Consider the following 15,762-nt stretch of genomic DNA (forward strand, 5'->3'; position numbering starts at 1 on the left):
ACATGAATTTTTTTGGGTAACTTTTTTCATTTCAATTGCTATTATTCATGGGTAGACTTTGGTCTATGAGTCCACTAGTAGACCATATAATTCATACAATAGTTATGTGATTTCTTTTTATATTATCATAAATCACTAACTACCACTTTTCTTATATTATCATGCCAATCTGACTATTATATATGTATGTATATATATATCACATGTCTACATATAGTAGACCTAGCCTATACATATTATTTTCACAGATTAATGTTTTCTACATCGATAGTGTATATATATTATCAATTTTGGATGAATGACAATAATGTTAAAATTTGAATTTAAGATCTAACTTTTACACATATATCATGAATTCAATGGTGATAGTGTATACACTCTCAATGTACAGAAAATTTACTCTATTTTTGGATCTTGGGACAATTTCTTTGATATTTCATCCATACATATTGTTCGATAAAACATGTAAGACAAATGGGGATAAAACATCATTCTTGTATCCTTTAAATTATATGTTAGAGAAAATAATTTATTATTTAGTTCAACAATTTTCCCTATCAACTTTGACAAATTAATATTCTCATCTTTAACATGCAAAACATTATCAACTGAATATGGATACCCGCAACTATTTCCTCGTTACAAAACACATAACAAACAAAAAAAAAGAAATCCCTCCCTTTAATTAAAGAAAAAAGTTAACTCAGTATCCTATCACCCTAGAACCTAGTAAATTTTTTCTTTTTCTTTTTCGTTTTCATTTAAAAAATGATAAAGATTCCTAAAATGAAGTAAAAAGCATAAAAGTGGATAAATTTTTGTTTGCTGAATAAAAATTTCTTCATTTTATACTACTTATAATCTTTTTTAACACGCTAATTTCTCATTCACACGTGACGTGCATTTAGATTGTAAGTGTAAAACGTTTTTTTTTTTTTAAATCCTCTCATCCTTCCTCGCACTCTTCCCACTCTCAACTGGGAATTTGAACATTGAACTTGATTGCAAGAATGACTCTAAGAACCTTTTCCTGACCATTGCACCGATTTTAGTGGTTGTAAAAAAGCTTTTAATATTCTTTTCATTCTTCCTTTCTTTGACGTGGACAAATATCACGTGTCATCTCACGTGCGAAAACCCTCTTCTTGGAGGTGTCGAAATTATCGTTGTTGAAAGCGGTATGTCAGCAATGGAAGACAATAATCTATTTGGGTTGACGTAACCAGAAGTGGCATTTCCGTAGATACGTCTGTAACGGTGTCGGATTCCGTTAACCATAAATAACCGCAAAACACGGCCCGCCAAAATTGGTTAATGGTGTTTCGCACGCTCATCTCCTCACGCGCCATTCAACCCATCGATAATCGCGCGGAGTAGAGCTGTAAGTGGGACCCACAGGAGTCGCGAGTGGGGACAGCGCGTGGAGGCGGCAGGAGTCGCTTTTAACTATTGAACCGTGACTTTTTAACAGATTTACAATGATGAGTTGAGAGAATTTTCTCTGAATTGTTTCTTAGGACCATTACATATTCACATGACAATATGACATATGCAAATTTTGTTGCTATTTCCACTCCAAGGATATTTATATACACCCAAGTCTAAACAAAATGACATATAGAAATGTTGTGGCTAAACTCAAGATTTTGGAACTTAATTTGGAACAAAAATGTATGGGAGAATTTGAGGAAAAAAACTAATAGAGGATGGGAAATTAAGTAGTTTCAAAAATGAGATGAAATCAATTATTTAAGTAACATTTTGTACTGAAAGACATATGACTTAAATGATATAAACAAACTAATAAATAATTCACTTTCTTGATTTTAGAGATTATCATGTTTGTGCCTATTGTTTAAGAATGTTGTAATTTAGAGTCATTTTTAATTTAGAGTTATTTTTAATAGGTGCACTTTTACTTTAATATGTCCGAATAGAACCTTTTAAGTACATCGAATTTCTCATTTATATTGAAGATGGATTTATGTGCATGTTTTGAATAAGGGTATCTCAAAGAACGAAGATAATTAATATGATCAATGCTATATTTGTAGCTTTATAAATTTCTAGATTGACAATGAAAAAAATGAAATCTTAAACTTGGTTTGAGAAAAAGCTTCACCACAAGTCATATTGATTGTAGACAATTACGATCTGAGTTTGAATTATGGATTATACATAACAAATTCTATTATTCAACGTAGAGTTTTTTGTGATGCAATGTATATTAGACAAAAAAAATTAGTTAAAAAATTAGTTAAAAAATGTGTTTAATTCATAATATAAAGATATTTTCCCAACAACAACTTGTCCAAATGCACATTTTTTTATTTACTTATTATATGTATTCACCGCTAAAGTAAATACATGATTTCTACTAATTATTTTTCTGAAGAACAAAGCAAAAAAGATCGTTGACAAATGCATGTTTAGTGTTTAGTACTCTATATTTATTATCTACCAACAAGGTCTAGATTGTAATTTTATTGAAGTTTTTATAGAAAGTATATTGTAGTGATTTGATATATATATCTACATATATGTATATATATATATATATAAAGTAAAAAGTGATTAAAATATATGTTCACGGAAATGTAGTGATTTTTTTGATAGAAAATCTTTTTCAAACAAGGCCCGTGCAAGGTTACTTACCATGGGCCTAATTTACGTTTACTATAAAGCTTTTTATTTTGGGATTTGCTAAATGCACTTCCAAGAAGGTCAAATGTAAAACATCATTCTTGCCTACATGTCCCATATGTTTACATGAAGAAATGGATACAAGAAAAAAGAAAAGGGCAAAAAATGGGACTGGGAAACAAACATGAGAGAGATTAGTTTGGTCTGGTAAGAAGTCAGTCAGGCCAGTGAGGCCATCATCCAAGTGAGAAGCTTTTCCTTTTCACTTTGCTAGTAGTTTTTGCTTTTCAAAAAGCAGACAGATATCGCATCTCTGATTCTTCTTCTTCTTCTGCTCACCCCTTCTCACTTGTTTCCATCATCCCTTCTTTCTCTCTGTCTTTCTCTTTCTTTCTTTCTCTCTCTCTTTCTCTCTCCCACAGAGAACTCAGGCTGCTAACTCTGCATTGAAGAATAAACTAACATGTGCCATTTCTGAGACCAATATTCTCTCTGCATTGTCCAAGTTTGACTTGTAAGTACCACTCTTCTACTTCTCTACCCATTTTTCTTGGCTGAATTTCATCTGGGATGTGATTTTTTTTTGGTTTGTTTGGTGGAGAAATTCATCAGGGCTGGTGGGCTGTCAAGCATTTCTCTGTTTTTCTTTATGCATTTTTCCCTCAATTCTTTGGAGGGCCTGCTTGAAATTCTACACTTGGTTCAATTTAAGTTATTTTTGGAATTTATTTTTCTTTTTGTTTTTTGGGTTTTCTTGCTTGAGTTATGAAGCATGGGATCTTCTTTCCTCAATTGTGGTTTTGACTTATGCTTGCTTCACAGAGTCTCAATTCTTCACAGAAAGTCTCTCTGTTTACATGTGTCTATTCTGGTATCTTTGTTATCCATAAAAATTTTGCTGATCAATACTAGAATTAGTTTGTGAGTCTATGCTTGGAAATGCAGAATAGAAAAGGTAAAATTGCTACTACAAGTTAGCATTTCCTTGAGAGTATTGGAGAAAAGTATTTCTTTTTTTATGCCAATTATTATTCTTTAACAAGTACTATGTACTTTCATGTTCCCTTTCTTTATTCTTTTTTCCCCTTGTGATGGTTTTACTTAGGGGAGTTAGAAGGTGTTGTTCTTTTTTTTCCTTTACCTTTACTTTTTTTCTATATTTTTTTCAAAGAATTGTTTTATCCTTCGAACTTTTTGTTATTCTTCTGTGTGAAGTCCTTCAAAATTCATAGGTTTGGTTGTCCTCTCTTAAAATTTAGTAGGAATTAACATGCATCACTAAGATTATTCCTTTTTTCCTGTTTCTTATCTGGGTCCTCAGATGGTTAAATTGGTTGACTGTTGTTCAGTGATCAGTGATTTCTCAAATTCTGCTCTAACATTTGGTAAACAAGGATGAGGGTTTGGTAGTAAATAGAGAATATATGTACATCTCTGTGACTCAGTTTTTAATTTATCATAAAATTGACGTAAAGATGAAAAGGCAATTGCCTTGTTATTTACTGTTTGTTGTTTATGTAAATTTAGCCTACTCATTATCTAATTTTCCTTATCTTTGTTCTCTTCAGCTTCCTTTTTGATGAAATTGATTTGTGTTATGCTTGTCCAGAACAGGACACTGGAAACATGACGAGGATAAGTCCAGAATTTGGAGGCGAAGTGGAAATGCAGACAATTCGGTCACTGTCAGCTGACGTGAGCTTTGCTTGTGATCAATTTCCCAAATACAAATTAGGCCCTGATAATCAAGTTTTGGAGGAGATAGAGGAGAATGCCAAAGGCCCACCCTTGAAGGAGGTTATCTTGCAAGAAACTACAGAGCTAACAGAGCAGCACAAGCGTCTGTCTGTAAGAGACCTGGCTAGCAAATTTGACAAGAATTTGTCTGCCGCTGCTAAGTTGTCCAATGAGGTTGTAAATTTTTCCTTTTAGAGTTTGAATTGCTTTCTCCTGCTTTGTTCATTCCAATGGGAATATGAGATGCTAGAAAAAGTCATATGATTGCTTCTTCTTCACAAACATGAAAAACAAAAGGATAAAGATTAAAGACTTAATTACATGATGTAATTATAGATAAACCACCAATTTTTCCCTAGTTGATTTTTTGTCTCAGCTCCTTACTCCTGGAAAGAACCTATGCATCTGATGAGAAACATTCTTTCAGTTGATACATGTTCTAACCTTTTTGTGGAACCAGGCTAAACTTCGAGAAATCGCTTCGTTAGAGGGACATGTTCTTCTGAAGAAGCTTAGGGATGCATTGGAATTTTTGAAAGGCAGAATGGTTGGTCGAAACAAGGAAGACGTGGAAAAAGCAATTTCAATTGTCAGTATTTTACTAATTGAAAATATAAATGTTTTCTTGTTAGAAACTTAGTTTGACTCGAAGTGTTTCTGTCAGTTGTGTCACATATGCAAAGAAAATCAGTGCAATAAAAAAAATCATAAAACAGATACCTATTATCGGTTTTCAACTTTTGCAGGTGGAAGCTTTGGCAGTTAAGTTAACACAAAAGGAAGGGGAGTTAATACAGGAGAAATTTGAAGTGAAAAAGTTACTAAACTTTCTCAAACAGGTATGGTAATCAGTGTCAATGTACAAAAATATATTGCTGCAAGCTATATTAAATCAAGATCAATTATGTATTCTAGCTATTTTGTTGGTGAATCCCTTTTCTTGGTACTTTTGTGACATATTTGATACTCTCGTAATTATGAGAGGGTCCTTTCGGCCTGTTATTTAAATTTTACTTACTATGATCTTAACATCTGGATGTTTTATTTTCATTTTTGCATGTCAACATTGTCTCAATCAATGCTCCTTTTCTGTTTTTTTTTGGTCTGTCCTGCATTTGCTGTAAAATATTAAACCTTGTTTCTTTATTTCAGGCTTCAGAAGATGCTAAAAAGTTGGTTAATCAAGAAAGATCTTTTGCATGTGCTGAAATTGAGAGTGCTAGGGCAGTTGTCCAAAGAATTGGAGAGGCCCTTGAGGAACAAGAGCGTACTTGCCAAACTTCTGGGAAACAGGTACTTCAGGCATCTTTGTCGTTTTGCTGTGTTTTAATTGAATTTAAAAAGAATAATCAAGTTTAGGATTACAAAAGAATTAACTATCTACAACGTGGCTACTGCTTTTACTTGAATATGCTGTTTCACTTTGTATCTTCTTCTGTTTACTTTGACCTACTGATCCATGGTCCAAAGATGGATTATCTTTGGATTTTCCACTATGAAACATTGGAGTCATAATATTTTTGTTATTACATAATTCTTCAGATCTACAGAAAATGGGCTTGTTGTTTTAGAAATCTGTCCAAGTTTAAACTAAGTCAATTATTTTGCAGCCTATACCACAGGATATCTATTAACATTTTATGAGTTTTACAAAGAAATCATGTCAATATCGAGGCTGATGATCAAGATATCTTTTTGCTACCCAATGTCTGTGAGTTTGGAAATTTTCTACTCTTACCCACTTTCACCAAAAAGGTCCAAACCAGTCATTCTCATTCATAGTGTTATAGGAACTGTAAGGACCATTTTTTTCCTAGTTTTCTTTTCACTAGCATGACAGAAGGTTAATTAGGTGCAATACACCAGAATTATGTATTTTCAGTCCTCCTGGATCACCACATTTACTTTGAAATTAACAGTTGTGTCGAAGTAATTGTATGGGTTAATGTTTCTTTTAAGGTGATAATCTTGCTTATTGCCAAATCATAGTAACATAATTGGTAATATGCATTCAGATTTTTAATTCCTAGCCATGAAGAGCCAAAATTATTCTTTCAATGTCAATTGTACAAGAACTTACAATTTTGTTTGGCTGTTAGGAAATGGAGGAACTGATGGAGGAGGTCCAAGAAGCTAGAAGAATTAAACTAAAGCACCAGCCGAGCAAGGTTTGTTACTATTTTGTTCTGATATGCTTTTCTACATGGTCTTGTGGCATTTTTTAATTATATATCTGATTTTTCATGCATTTTATTCTTTGAGCTACCTGTTCTCCTTCAAGATTGACAAGTTTGGTTGCAGCATATTTCTATGATATAATAGTTAGCTGCTCAAGTCATTAAAAGAAAATAGTCCCGAAGTCCCATTAATGTTGTGAGACTAGCTATTTTTGGTGTCCCATTGAAATCTTACTTTCTGAGAATGTCAAAGTTTATCAACTTTCCAACCTTGCCCTTAGTAAGTAGCTTAGCAATTCAAACTTGTCCCAATTTTTAAACACAATAGTGAAGTGAGATAAAGATACAAAGTGAAAAGAATTTCTGAATGCCTAAGACATTGTGCCCACCTGCTGAAGTGACAACCTTAATCTCACCTTAGTAGTGAGGGCGTAGCTGTTTGGATGCAGTAAGCACAATAATGTATTTTGGACTTGTGTAAATATCTCATCTATATCTGATGGAAGAACAGAATGAGTTTTTGGAGCAAAATAATTTGAGATCTAGCTTAATAGTGGTCCATAAATATGCTTCTTTAGGGCAGCTTTAGTTGCAGCTTCGAAGCCTAGGTAGCCATTTCCTTGCTCTTTCAATGAGGGAGGCAAGCTAAACAAGGCCTACTTAACTGCAAAAGGTGAGCTGTGAATCCTGTCCCATCGGCTAACCTGATTTGTGAGAGTTGTTTTATGGACTTTAACCATAGGTCTTAGTTTCCAGCTGATATTACTGATTTTGTCAACATAATATGACAGCGAATTCTTGTGTATAGATGGCTGAGCTTCAGGTGATGATCAACTAGGCAAAGTAACTCTATTCATGATGTGCTTAATTTTTCTTTATTCGTTGTTTCTTAGATTATGCTCTTTATCATGATTTTTGTTTCTAAGTTTGAAATGTTGGAAAGTTTCCTGTTCTGAAGGTAAATTATCTATAAATAGTAATTGTGTTCTATCAATTTTGTAGGTGATGGACATGGAATATGAAGTCCGAGCACTAAGAATTGAAATCAGAGAGAAGTCCTCAATTTCATTTAACCTTCAAAAAGAGGTCAACTAGAATTTCTGGCTTCTTTTATGCTTTTTTCTCTTACAAATTGAACTGCAATTCTCTTCATTCAATTTTCTTGTGAGTTGTGTCACCATATGCTTGTCCCATGAAATGTTATGAAAATTTTCATTGTTTGAAGGCAAACTCAGGAGATATCTAATTATACTTCTACTTGTTAAGCTGACTGGAACTAGTTTCCACAACTTATCATTGGAGCCACTTATTTGCTGGATATATCCTGTTCCAACTTCTGTTTCACCCATAAATACCTATTCTGTTCCTCTTTACTCTATTTTGCTTGGTCCAATTTCAGCTCATGTTCGGTAATTCAAGCCACTCATCAGCTTATATAATGTTATAGTCTATTGTCCAGGCACGCTGTGATGAAAATGCCTCAGGAAGAATAGGTTTTTAGATGTTTATCACATTTAATGGTGTCCCATCATGAGATGTTTCGGGCTGTGTAGTCAACTATCAATTCCTCTTGTTCAAGTTCATCTGGCTCAGAAAGGATATCTCAACACCTATATTTCTATTGTGAATTTTTGTTGAATGAAAAAAAAAAAAGACAGTTCAACCACTACCTACTATAACCATATTGAACATGAAAATCTAAAGTGGGAAGCTCAAGAATGAGACTATTCTGTGTTGTCCAAATGCTTTTCTTTGCTTTTGCTGCCCTCTGACTCCTCCCACTGAAATCAAAAATTTGTTTGCTCTTAAATGATAAAATAGATGTAAGAGACTTATGTCCTCATAATTTGCAGCTGCTAATGAACAAGAGAGCTGAGGAAAATAAATTCCTGCCATACGAGATAAGTGGATCTGAAACTTTAGGTTCGATATTACGAGTTCAACCCTGCTCAAATGAAGCTACTGAGCTTACAAAATGTTCAATCCAATGGTATCGTTTATCATCTGAGTGCAGCAGAAGAGAACCCATCTTAGGTAGTAATCTTTCTTAGTATGTTACTCTCAAATCCTGGTTTTGTGCATGCCAGTTGAAATGCATCTGGTTACATCCTGAGCAGTGGTTGAACCATCTCATTTTAGATGTTTGTGATGGATTTTTTTCTCCTTCATGGAAGCTCCTCATCTTAATGTTGCCTCCTGTTTTATATTTTTAGTGCATTGCTTTTGTTTCCTTTCATGCTCTTTAGTTATATACTTCCTAGTCTTCTTTCTCCATGTTTTATTCTTGAAAGATGCTTTTCTTTATGCATCTCTTTTCCATTTGAGAGATACTGGAAAACCTATTTGTTTGTCCTGTAGACTAGGTTATTGGTTTAATGATTAGCTCCTAATAAATGAAAACTAAAAATTCTGCTACTTAAAATGTTCTAATGATTCATTGTTGTCGCTTATAGTCTTGACAAGTTTGTTAATTGCTACCAGGTGCCAACAAATCTGTATATGCTCCAGAGCCAATTGATATTGGAAGAGTTTTGCAAGTGGATATAACTTCAAATGGCCAGACAGTTTCCGTGACAACTGCTGGTCCTATTGATCCTGGTTTGTATGCTGTGGATCAGATGTCAATCATTTCTCCTAACCATTTATAGACTCGAAAATTCTGTTCCCTATCTGTGCTTCTCATTTTCCAGTTGTTTGCAATAATTAGCTCTCTATGTTTTTTTTTATTTTTAATCCCAGTGATCTTTTCATTTTTAAAAGCAAAGTCTTACTAAGCATCGTCCTACAGCTGCTGGACTGGAGAATTATGTTGAGACACTTTTGCGGAAGTCAAACTCTGAATTCCATGTATGTCCCATTATTTCTCATTTGACTTTCGGCTAATAAATGACTTTTATTGCTGCATAGCATTAAACTCTGTGGACAAAGTGTAATGCTTTACCCACACTTTCTACCTTGTGGCAACTTACTTTTTAGTTTAGGTGTGGAATAGCTTTCTAATGTACTAGTCATTGCGGGTTTTCTACTAGGTATATTTCTTTACAATCCATACATCACATGCTGTTACACTGAAATTGGATCTTTTCAGTCTTTATAAAAGATCATAAAGTAATCACAAGAACCAATATACTATTGGGATATCCACTGAGAAGAATACTTCTGTAATTCATTAATAGGTGGTATTATTCATCACCCATTATGCATTTCTACAAATATAGAGTCTTGGACCTGCATTTTGGAGCAGGTGGAAGAAAGAGTTCTCCAATTTTGAAAATGTTTTTCAATCAACATCTATACCATTCTCCTAGCAACTATGTAGAATTACAAAATTGTTATTCCTTTCATAATTAGTCTTGATTCACGTCTGTAGTTTACATGCACAGTGATTTTTCATGTTCAACTTCACTCTGTCTCATTAGCAAATGGGATTTTGAACAGCTACTGAGTTAGATGGAAACAAATCCATATTTAATCATTTATAATCTGGGATGTGTTTTTGCTTACCATGACTGGCAAAAAAGCTGCCCCACGATATTGTTAGCTTCCATTCTAGTGTATTTTCCAATTGATTCCTACACATCTCGTCATTGAATTTGTACTGTGTTTCCTGTAATACCTGCTGCTGAAGTTTTTACCAGCAGAACCCATTCGACCATACTTGTACCACCTATTTCAAAATAGGAATTTGCTGTAACTTGCGGTTAGCTGAGTGGCAATATTTAACTTACAGTCATATTCCAACTTAAATCAATTTAAGTCATGTGGCCTTTATCACTTGTTTTAAAGCTTAGTCAGATACCTGCAGTGGCTTAGGTAGTCATGCACACTGAAGAAAGTATATCTGGTGGGGTTGGATATCACCATTGTTGTGCAGGATTTTTCATGGCTTGGTCACACCAAAAAATATTTACACGAGAAATACCTTCTATACAACATTTAGAACTCAAAATTTGTTCATCAACTGCTAACTATTAGATTGACTGTTCTTCATTTCAAGACCTGTTTGTTTATTGAAATTTTCAATAATCAATTTTTCCGTTCTGGATATCCAGATATTAGTTCAATTTGTCCATTGTGGACATGAAACCTTATTATTTTATTTGTTATGGCTCTTATTCAGTCCAGATCTTAGTCAGTTCAATTTTTTTTGCAGGTTGTTGTCTCTCAAATGAATGGAAGGAACTATTCCTCGCATTCAACACATGCATTTCATATTGGAAAAATGAGGATGAAGCTTTGCAGAGGATGGATTACGAAGGCTAGAGATTCTTATTCTGGGTCGATGCAGGTACTAAACAGGGGAAATGCTCACATTCTTCTAAAAGTAAATAGGATGGAAACATGGAACAAATTAGCCAGCAGGCCTCCTATATTTTGTACATGATATTCCGTTATAGCTTGTCCTTTGACTGCAATTTCAACTCAGTTCCTACTTTTTCTCTGATAGCCTTGTTTAGTTCTCCTATATGCTCGAGTGCAACTTGGATTGTAGTTAGATGGTGTTTTCTGACTTTTATTTTCCAAGGATTTGGATATGAGTTCTGTTTTCTTCTTTCAACAGTCAGATCTTCCTTATGGATTGAAATTCATTGCAACTTGACTGGTTTGTTTTATATTATGTGTAACGTTGTTTTTTACGTATCATTTGTCAATCTCATTATGGGGTCTGAGGTGTCAGATCCTACCAATTCTAGATGTTCATTTTGGAGACACAGATGATCCAATTTTGGCCTACAAAGCAACAAGAAAATTGTCTAACACAGTATTAGATGATATCCTGACAGACATGCTGAAATTTCCCTACTGAAACATGCTTTACTTCACAAAATTCTTAGATGTCAATTTAAGATACAACTTCTCTCTCTCTCTCTCTCTCTCTCGTATGCATTATTGAGGGAAACTGCAATACAGAGAGCTCTGTGCTTGATGCTACAGCAAAGATTCCCTTGAGTATTGTATTATTCTACCAATTATTGAGTAATTAGACATTGTTTCCCACTGTCTACTTTCTGAAGTGTAATATATGAAAATCTTTTTCTTTTCTTGGTTCTCACTTCTCGGGTATAATTTCTCTCCAGCAATTCATCGCTTGGTTAATCTACAAGCTATAAGAACCGAGCAATGAATAATATCTTTTTTTCTTTTTCTGAATCAGCTATGCGGATTTAGAGGAGGAGGGAATTCTGCGGCCAAGTCCTTGTATTGGCAACCAAGGAAAGGACAAACCTTTGTTCTAGTGTTTGAATCTGAAAGAGAAAGAAATGGAGCGCTGATGCTTGCCAGGAAACATGCCCTTGATTCCAATGTAAGTAGCTTTATCCTTTCTTCACGGTTTTTCTTTAGCTACTAGGTCTTAACGAACTCAATCCCTTTGTCTAGTCCACAAAAGTTTAGCAGCCATTGACTCGATTTTGGTTTCAATCTGTTCCCCTCTCTCTCTCTCTCTCTTATTACACATAATACTTCTTAAACACACGAGTGTGTTTGCTTTTCTACTTTTCCAAGTACTATATTGCACACATTGAACGGGAACAGATTTGACCTTTAACGAGTTTCGACTCTTCAGAGATGTAATTTCCTAGGAATTAGTTTATGTGTATACGTAATCATCCATTGTGGAGTCGAATCTTTATGAAATATATTGTGACTCTATAGAAAGGTATAAGAAGCAGTCACCCGTTGCCATTCAAATTACAATAAGAGTATCTTTCATGAGATTCAAATGATCCAAATCATACAAGTAATGCTTTTCTACAATTAGTGTCATATTCTCAGAGCCTGTGAATTCTTTCACAGTTTGCATGGAGAGTTGAGGACCAAGGTACTCAGCACTACCTGTCACTAGTACTCTAGCTGATGCCTGCATCCTAGATCGTTCTAATGTATTATGCACATCAGTACCAAATAGATCAATCACATCTTTCCCAGTTGCCAACATACCAAGAACACTAAATGCTTCACAAATCAGAACCTTTTGCATATTACTCTGGGAGAGTAAATCAGTCTTCTTTCAACATGTCTTGAGTCTTGACACTTTGTAGTGCTTGATTCAGCTCTTTGTCCATTAATGTAAAGAAAATTGCCAAAACCAAGAAACTGAGTTAATGCCAAATGAAGATTTGGTTTCTGTCATGTCTATAGCTTCATAGATACTAAAGTGATAATTCTGAATGGCAGGATTTGGTTTCTGTCAATGTCTATAGCTTCAAGAAACTGAGTTAATACCAAATCAAGATTTGGTTTCTGTAATGTCTATAGCTTCATAGATGCTAAAGTGACAATTCTGAATGGCAGGTCATGCTTGCTGGACCAGATGATGATGCTTTAGTGTAAAGTTTAACCAATTTCTAATTTTTCCACTAATGTGAGTAGCATGAGGCTTTCAAGTGTGATTATCTCCATTTTCTTGTTTGTTTGTATTGATTCCACTAATTAGTTACATCCACTCTAGGCAAGGTTTTTGTTAGCCTAATCATTGGTTGTAACAAAATCTGCTAATCATCAATGGTTTATTTCAGCTCATTGCCTACTATAGGAATGGTCTCATTTTCTCTTTTTTTTTTTTTTTTTTTTTTTTTTTTTACTTTTCTGTGTGTGGTAGGGAGGGCGGAATGCCTATTATGGCGACCTTATTCAAGAGTCGCGAAATTCACGATTTTTTGCTCTCGACCACAAATGTTATTTTTCTTTAATTTCTATTTTCTAGATATGGCGAATCTAGTAAAATGACTGTTAATCTAATTCTCGAAGATGGTTTTTGAAAAAAAAAAAATTTATATAAGTTTGAAGAATCTGAGAAATTGTATTTTTCTTTTTTGATAAAAGGCTTATTACCTATCACCCAGGTAAACAAAAAAAAAAAATCATGTGTCTAAATAATATTTACACATCATTTTTTTTATGCTTGTGCAGATTTCTACCTGTAATTTATTTATTTGGATAGCAATATCTTTGCAAATATTATTTTGTTTACATTATAAAGACATTTTTTAATCAATTTGGATAGCAATTATATTTCTCACAGTTTTCTAGTATCAATACTACGTAGTTTCAAATTTGCTCCCTTTAAATAAGAAATCAGAAAATAATTGATGTAATACTTCAACTGCATTTCCAAAACCTGCTCCACTATTTTGTTCCGTATTCGCTATGGGCATTTTCTATTGATATCAAAATCTATTCCGTTTCATACTCATACAAAATAAAATTTATGCCAAGCATTGTTATTTGACTTGCTCTACCAATGTTTTGACATTTTAATTTATTTTATTTTTAACTCTAATTGAACTGAAATTACGTAGTTTTGACATTAATATCAAATTCAATGATATGTTGGCTATCAGGTCCTTTCGATTGCAAATTTTCAGGAGTCTCTTAGGCAAAAAAAAATTACTGTAATACTTTTTAGAATCTAACGTGTACGAGGTAAAAAGTTAACTAAGAAATATTAACAAAAAAAAGTATAAAGTTTATTTCCAAAAAATATCAATCCAAACACGACCTTCGCCAAAGGAGTAAACGTGTCATTCATGTAAAAGGGGTAAACGTGCGTTTACTCCTTCAAGATCAAGGAAGAATATAAAAATCCTTCGCAAACATGGATCAGAACAATAGAACATGAGCAATGCTGTCTTGTAAATTTTTAAATATATTAATTAAAATTTTATATTAGAACAATAGAACTTGCACAAAAAGCTGACAGTATATCTTACATATATAAAGCGTCAATCGCTTATGAACAGTGCAGAATGAGCCGGTTATGCCGTTATTTTTGTGACTTTGAGGGGTATTTTGGTCTTTTGCTGGTTACTCTGTAATTTTCATGAACTCTGGGGGTGTTTGTTGGTTGCATGATTTTTGGGTGGCTTGAGGTAACGTGGGTGCAGATAGCCTCGTTGAATCGGTGGACGCTTTTTGCTTTACCTTCCGTCTCTCTTCCTTGCTCTCAATTTCAATCATTGCTCTCTTCTAATTACCACTCTCTCCTGCTCCTGTCCGCGTAGGCCTCTTGGATGGGAACATTTTGGCGGTCAGCAATTTACTCTTATTCTGTTCTTGGGTCTGTTCAATTTTGGCAACAGGATAAACTTTCTTTTAAAAAAATACAATTTAAGAAATGGATTATAGTTTTTGAACTTTTACAATAGGTCCAATTTTTTTTCTTTTGAGCATGAAAAAATGATTCAATAAATACAAATTATCAAAACCAAAATCATCAAAATCTCCAAAAAAAAAAAAAGATATAGACAGCCTAAAAAAGGGAAGAAAGGGAGAAAAATAAGAAAATATGTATATTCACCTTGCAAGTTAAACTTGTTCAATATTGAGAGTCCCATGCTCATTTTCAATGGATGATGTCCTGTTCAAAGAAACCATTGTTGCTCCCTCCATTCTTGAACACTTTTAATCTATCAATCAAACAATCATCTAAATTGCAACAAAAAGAATAGGATCCAATATGAAACCCTGATTAGGAGACATGGTAGTATATATAAATCGAGGTCATGGTGGGATAGAGTTGAATAAAAATTATGTGTCATGAATATAGACCTATTAATGTAAAACAAAAAAGCCACTGAATATATAAAAAATATTAATTCAATTTTACATTGGTTTGAAAATATTTTTAAATATGTTTGAATGCTCATTCAAGTCTAACAAACAAAAGAAAATGACAAACCCATTTTATAATTGTCTTTCTTTATTTCTTTCTTCCAAAGGATTGTTAAGTGTGAATTACTAGCAAATAGAAAGTGTCAAAAAAAATGGAAATTGTCAAATTGCTTGTCTTAGAGAAGTAACGTGACTAATAAGCAAGGCTACACATTACATGTATAGCCATATGCCTTTTAGTTCTACCTAATTTTAGGCATTACTTACTGATTAATGCTATATTAAGAGTGTAAGATAACCTGATTTTAAAGTCATGTTTATTTGTGCAATTAGGAAAAAACATACACTCACACACATGACTACTGTATCTAACAAAGAAAAAAAAACACACAAACATAACAGCAAAATAATGAATCTCAGCTACCTGACGCATGGCGTCAGGGCTAAAAAACTAGTATTATATCATTTGTCCAACTTTAGCATTGATGCCTATGAAAACAAATCACACAACTAAAAATTAGAATAAAGAACTATATGTTGAATCTATTGGAGGTTCAAAATGAAGAACCAATTAGAAGTAATAGGATCAAGC

General features: G+C 33.6%; 1 protein-coding gene across 3 annotated transcripts; it reads left to right on the forward strand.

The window, feature by feature from the left end:
* The first annotated feature begins 2,809 nt into the window (after positions 1 to 2,809).
* On the forward strand, positions 2,810 to 13,089 carry LOC113775838 (stomatal closure-related actin-binding protein 3-like). Of its 3 annotated transcripts, XM_027320865.1 has the most exons (14): positions 2,810 to 2,887; positions 3,066 to 3,157; positions 4,253 to 4,554; positions 4,841 to 4,969; positions 5,127 to 5,219; positions 5,533 to 5,673; positions 6,480 to 6,548; positions 7,560 to 7,643; positions 8,411 to 8,591; positions 9,039 to 9,155; positions 9,346 to 9,404; positions 10,711 to 10,845; positions 11,713 to 11,862; positions 12,852 to 13,089. In XM_027320865.1, exons 3-14 carry the CDS (start codon positions 4,270 to 4,272, stop codon positions 12,888 to 12,890), a joined length of 1,482 nt encoding a protein of 493 aa, XP_027176666.1. In that variant the 5' UTR covers positions 2,810 to 2,887; positions 3,066 to 3,157; positions 4,253 to 4,269; the 3' UTR covers positions 12,891 to 13,089. The 3 variants fall into 3 exon arrangements, with proteins under 3 accessions (XP_027176666.1, XP_027176667.1, XP_027176665.1); XM_027320866.1 differs by lacking the exon at positions 2,810 to 2,887 and having other exon boundaries at positions 2,896 to 3,157; positions 4,258 to 4,554; XM_027320864.1 differs by lacking the exon at positions 2,810 to 2,887 and having other exon boundaries at positions 2,897 to 3,157.
* The last annotated feature ends 2,673 nt before the right edge of the window (positions 13,090 to 15,762 follow it).

Source organism: Coffea eugenioides, chromosome 6 (genome assembly GCF_003713205.1).
Source record: "Coffea eugenioides isolate CCC68of chromosome 6, Ceug_1.0, whole genome shotgun sequence".
NCBI lineage: Eukaryota > Viridiplantae > Streptophyta > Magnoliopsida > Gentianales > Rubiaceae > Coffea > Coffea eugenioides.